The sequence below is a fragment of the Athene noctua genome, chromosome 1 (genome assembly GCF_965140245.1).
Source record: "Athene noctua chromosome 1, bAthNoc1.hap1.1, whole genome shotgun sequence".
NCBI lineage: Eukaryota > Metazoa > Chordata > Aves > Strigiformes > Strigidae > Athene > Athene noctua.
The window spans coordinates 194,275,609-194,281,897 of NC_134037.1; the positions used below are offsets into that span (position 1 = coordinate 194,275,609).

General features: G+C 43.8%; 1 protein-coding gene across 1 annotated transcript in view; it reads right to left on the reverse strand.

Moving 5' to 3' along the window:
* Positions 1-5,914, reverse strand: part of RFX8 (regulatory factor X8) — a 32,615-nt gene extending 26,701 nt beyond the window's left edge. Inside the window, exons 1-2 of the mRNA XM_074930297.1 lie at positions 5,865-5,914; positions 2,487-2,610 (exon numbers count right to left, since the gene is read on the reverse strand). Coding sequence (XP_074786398.1) covers positions 2,487-2,610; positions 5,865-5,914 — 174 coding nt within the window. The remainder of the gene's footprint in view (positions 1-2,486; positions 2,611-5,864) is intronic.
* Between the last annotated feature and the right edge of the window lie 375 nt (positions 5,915-6,289).

Here is a 6,289-nt window from a genome sequence, read left to right on the forward strand (position 1 = left end):
ACTTAAACATGGTCAGTGCCTAAATGAGGAGACCACCCACAGTCAGGTGGGGTATATCAGCTAGGGGAACTTGAAGGTGCCATGGTTCTCCAGTACTCTGCCAGTCCTCCAAGCCTTACTTCTTTGAGTAGGGCTTAAACAAGGCACTTCACCTACCCACTCAGTCTTGCAAGGAGTAGTTGCAGGATAAGGCCTGATTTATCTGTTTTAAAAGGACCTGAATCATCAAGTTGCAAAGCAACTTTTGACCACGGTGGTGGTCAATGTGAACTGAGGTCACATAGTATCTGTTAAGGTTAGGCCCTACAGAGTAATAAGATACTGTCAAGGTAATAATGCACTTCACTATGATTATTCTGCATGAGCTGTTCTGTGAAGACAGAGACTAGGTCAGGACAGCTGGAGCTAACATTTCCTATATAGCAGGAACAGAGAGCTGGGTACTCAACATTAGTGAGGAGCAAGAGGAGCCTCCGCTCAGCAGTGCAAAGCTTGGACTCCATGCAAAGTGCACTTTGCTGGTCCAAAAGGCTGATAAAGGACAAATTTTCCCAACTCACACTAATGTGCGCCTCCAGTTTCAACAGTGTTGGAGTGGTCCTGTTCTTTGCACGTTTCTGCGTGCACCAACCCCAGCTGCTCCCTTTCTCAAACTGGTGTTCTAGCATAATCCTGTTCTCCTAGGACAGCCTATGAAACTGGGGCTTCTGTGGCATGAGACACATACTTCCCACTGCCTCTTCTAAAGAGATGGTGGTGTATTTGGGCAGAGGGATATGGCAGATGAGACTAGTAGTGTCTTAAATCATCACAGTTTGATTCACATGGGGCTTGACTGCAAAAGTCCTTACAGTCTACATGCACATAATGCAGTCAGGTTACTACAGCTTGATGAATTATTAATAGCTCAGCCCATTAGCTAGGCTGTGGTAACCAATTCCATGTGCACCTTTACTAGGGTTGCTGCAGTTCCTGCCCTCCTCAGCCTTTTCCTGCATGGTCCCACTTTCTGCTGCAGAAGGATAGATCATTTCAAGCCATTGGGGAGCTTCACCCCAGCTTGCTCACTTGGGATATGTTAACTTGCACCGCAATGCACTGGGTGGGTTAAGGCTGTGAGCAAACAGTTGCAAGCACCAGCCTATAGCAGCTATGTCTCATCAGCTAAGCTCTTCTGCGTGACCAGACTCATGCTTCATCCATGCCTGTCCCAACTTAAAAGTAAAATGCATTAATTTAAACCACAAGAAGGCTTAGCTTACAGGTGGTAACTCAATCATGCTGGGGCACCTGAAAGTGTACCGACAGGATGGGATTAATCTTACCTACGTGGTTACAAGGTGGAGGTGTCTAAGCTAGTTGCTGCAGAGTCTGGAGTCAGTGGAGAAAAACAGGCAGTTCTGAGGCACATTTCATCTGGGCTGCCTGAGATGGCCCACTTAGGGTGAGAGGAACAATATGTAACATTTCTCTCCCTTGGCTACCAAGAGATTTTAAGGTGATAGCTTCACAGCAGACATCTACCATGAGCCAGGCACATTCAACCCATGGGCTTGGCTGATGGGTGATGATCCATTAAGCTATCATAATAAATCATACTGGATCACGCAAATCTTAATTTTAAGCAAGTGTGATTTAACTTACCCAGTAAAAAAAAAAAAAATAGATTCAAGTGAATTGAGATAAATTATTCATAAAGTGAGGTTATCTGCACAAATGAAATTGATTTCAGGTACAACTTTTACTTAAATTATTTTGGTTTTGTGTTAGAAAAATGTTTAGTAGGTTCTACTATGGGCACTAATAGAATAATATTAGAGTAAAATAAGAAATTCTGAACAAAAAGTCTTAGCAACAAATAATCACAAGGCATTCTATCTTCCTTAATTTGTTAAACAAAGTTGAATAGCTATGAGTGTTTGCTGCAATTGGCATTTCTAAGTGGTAATTGCTCTGTGGGTTGTATCAACCTCCAGGTATTAGAAAAATCGAACTGTTTGAAGAAGATTGGGTTTTATATCTGCATTTGTTTTGCTTGGATGATTCTATAACAACTTTCTTATTGTGTGTTTGGAGAAAATTCTCCATAAGTATATTTAAATAGGAAAGTACAAAATTATGTAACAGAGGGGTCTTTTAAGGACAGAAGAATCAGCTTCCTCAGGACAAGTTTATTGGCACTGTTTACCCTGGTAAAGCTTTCTAAAATATACCGGCAAAAGAAATCTTTGTTAGTATAACATATACCAGTTCCCTGAAGAAAATAAACTGCACCACAAAGAATTTTCTCTAGTAAAAAGTGTCTACACTCTACACACAAGAGGGCTTACCAGAAATACATTGGAAAAGACACAACCATAATACATTACATATTCACTCTTCTCTGTTACTTAATCTCTTTTGATATGCAATACATATACTTGATAACCAGATTTTCTGTTTAGGTATCTCTGCTTCTTGTCTTATATATCCTATCTACTCTGTACCTTTCCAAAGGTGGCTGCATTTACTTGATACTTGGCATTTGGACTGCAGCTTCCCATACATAACTCATATAGTAGCCATTTGGGTACAAGGCCTCCTTCACACAAATAGAAATTATCAGATACCCTTTAAAACAAACAAACAAAAAAATCAATGGGTTTAAGTCAGAATTAGAAGAAAGAATTTTTAGCCTGTGATTGTAATACCAGGTTTATGGTATACTCTGTAACAGTTACTATGATTCTACAGAAGCATAGAATAAACAAAAATTTTAAAAGAGCTACTATTTTTATGTTAATCTGTATTCTTGGAAAAAAGATATACTTCTTATATGTGTAAATATATATATATATATTCTATGTTTGGTTTTAGCTTTTTAAGTTCTACTTTCCTGGTTTCTGGAGTGTAAAGAGAGGTCATGGGAGACTCTGCTATTAACTAGATAGTTTTTAATAAAAAAATACAACTTAGTAATATCATTATAAAACCAACACCAATACATCAAATATTAAAATCTCTCTAATAGGTTGTACCTTTGATCTTCTAATTATAGAGTTCTCCACTATACCAAAGATAATATGATGAGAATTTTTCCATCTAAAATGTCCAATATGATGTTTAGGGATGGAGAGTACACGAACTATGAAGGACCAAAGCCTGTTCTCATACAACCTCACTGATTTTAGCACAAGTTCAATAAGAGAACAAAATCTTAATTTACAGTTACTATGTAACAGAATTGTCAGTACTAAAGCTGGTTTAGGTGTTTAAATATTCATCCTTTGGCTAAATCCCTTACTCATCCTACTTATCAGAATGGCCATAGTCAAGTAAATGCAACTACTTGTGTGAATAAGGTGAGGAAGATGTAAACTTAGTTACTTATGAGCCTAAGGTATTACCTTCATCAGAAAAAAAAAAAAAAAAAAAAGACCTTTAATTATGAGATAATGCCAATGGTTTCAATGTCAGAAGATAACAGCCTCCTGCAGTACAAATACAGGAGCAAAGCTGGAGCAAGGAAGCAGAGGAGATTAATTTTCAAAGCATGACACACTGATCATATGACAGTGTTTTCTGACTCTGCTTCCGTTATACCAAATGGTTTATGCATATTTAATTAATTTATCAGCTGAATGCCAGTGCAGCACAGTGCCAGTTACTCACTGTGCCTTTACTGATAATCAAGTTGGTTGTAAAGCAGACTTTTCATAATCACCAGGAGAAGATAAGCCAGCTGGATTTTAAATCAGCATCCTCTCTTTTATTAGTAGCCTGATTTCAGGCGACGCAGTATTTATCTTTCTCTATTAGCTGTATTGGCAGTAGATAGTGGATAAGGTCTTCAGCAAACCGTCTTGCTAGAACAGACTGAGCAAGAAAGATGATGGCTGTGCAGCCTGACGAAGTCTACCACACCTTTTATTCATGCCTTCTCCCCTTTCTCCAGGGAAGAAGGCTGGCTGCCTTCCCCAGGCTTCCCTCTCCCTAGCAAAATGCCTCGCTTTTACCTTCTCGGACCCCATCTTCTCCCCCACCAACCCAGGAGGCTGGTGCTGCCAAGCACCGGGGCTGAGTTGTGCCCCGCTCCAGGCCAGCTACTCACCACCTCCAGCCCCACCACCTGGCAGCAAAGGCTTCACTGCAAGATGTGAGCAGGAACCTGCACCAAAGATATGGGATCTGCTGCACTAATGGGGTATTTCCCACCATGGGGCTGAAAGGTAAATGAAATTTATTCTAGATAAGAGTCCTGACTGAGCTCTGCCTCCCAGCAGGCAGAAATGCTTGTTTCTTAAAGAGCAACCATCTCAAAGCCCTTCGTAATTGAGCAGTCCCAGAGGAGATTAAACCTAAGTCCAAATTCATCCTTAATATAACACTACAAGAGTCATTGTAAGTGCAGCAGAAATTAATTCATGCTTCAGTAGCTGGTTTCTGCCAATAGTTTTGCCTCAGCATGTAACTTTTTAGTGACAAAATATCTCAGAATTTCAATTAGTGAATTTATCGTCTATTAAACTGCCAGCCTTTTTCAAATAACAAGTCAAACACATTCTTAGTGCTGACACATAATACAAAAATACTGTCTGTCAGGAAAAAAAAATCCACACAGAAAAGAGCACAGTGCTCATCTTCTTGCCTATTAGTCCTGAGGTTCTCAAACCTGAGTGTTTCTGGCATGCATCGAAACAAAACTGTTAATGAAGACAATAAAATCAAAAGGAAAGAGTGGTAAGGGAGGAAGATGGAGGTTAAAGGAAAAGCATTTTTCTCCATTTATCTCTGACTTTCTATCCACACTTTCTGGGGGGTTTGTTATCTGATCGGTCCTAGGACGTCCATGGACTCCGGGTTTTGGAGGTTTGCCACGTGTTATATCTGAACCTGTGGCAGCCAGGCCATTATACGGGTTTGCAAGTCTGCTGTTAAACCATTTCTGGACCGAAATCTGTCAATGCGCCAACTGTAAAATGAAGCTAAATATTTAAAAATTTTCAAAACATGAAAGATTCAGAATGTTGTTGTGATGAAAAAATCATCAGTTCAACCTTTCAAGGATTGTTTGTGATTCAGTTTTATGCGGTGTCTGAAACTTGTTGGATGACCTTGGATGAATCTCTTCCTTCAGTCTTTCCTTCCTTCGGCAGTGGTATCTGTATCACAGCAAAAGCACAGACTAACTCCTGCTGCTCGGGTATTACCGAGAGGGGGAATTAAAAGATTTGAGATTACTTGCTGTCAAGTTAAAAGTTCGCTTGTATGTGTTGTTACTTGTGGTGTTATGTGTTGTCACAAAGCTTCAGCACCGATTAGCTGGACTCATCTGTGCTTGGGGAAAGAAGGGAAAGGAAACCTGTTTTCTCTTTTGCTGTCACACAGCAGACGATGATTTTTATCAAAGAAAAGGATGGTGACAATCTAACTCCACCACAAAAAGTATCTCGCTGAGGAGTTCAACCATTACCTTTACCTCAAGGAGACCTAACCTGGGAGAACGTCAGAATCACCCTGAATGCCAGCACACCAACAGCCGTGCAGCCTCGCAGCTACCCGTGGGCACCCACCACGAGTGGACGGTCCCACCAGCTGCCCCGCAGCATCGCCTCGAGTGGGTGGAGAAGGACTTCCAGGGAAGTTTCCCTGCCTTCACGGCATCATTTGTGCGCCACCGAGACGATGGAGCCTTTACAGCAAACCAGACTTTTCGTCCTACCAAACTGCGATAAGCGTTACGAGTGGGACTCCCACCCCCGCTGTAGCAAGCCCACCCGGCCGGTCCTGCGAGCCCCGTGGCGAGCGGGGGACATCAGCCGCGCCACCCCCCCCCTTACCCCCCTCCCTCCCCCGCGGCGGGGTCCGAAAGGGGCAGCACACACCAGCGGACGATGGTGGAGTGCAGGAGGGAGGTGGAGCTGCTGCGGGCCATCTCGGCCGGGCCGGGCCGTTGTGGAGCGGCGGGCGCGGCGGCGGTTGGCCGGGCGCGGGGCGGCTTCCCGGGCGCGGGGCGGCGGCGCACGCAGCCGGGCCCGCCGCGGCCGCTCCTCGCTGAGACCCTGCGGGGTGTGTGTGTGGGGTGGGGGGTGTGAGGGGGGGCGATGTTTGGGGTGTGGGGGTGTGTGTGTGTGTGTGAGGGGGTGTCTAGGCGGCGTGCGTCCTGCGCGCCCGGTCACGCGTGGGGTCTGGCTCCCCGCCACGCAGCCGATCCCGGCGCCGAGCCCTCCGTGGCCAGGCGTGAATGTTACCGGATCGGCAGCTGAGGAAATGAACGGTGTGTAAACCGGGAGATACAAAGACGCCGGAC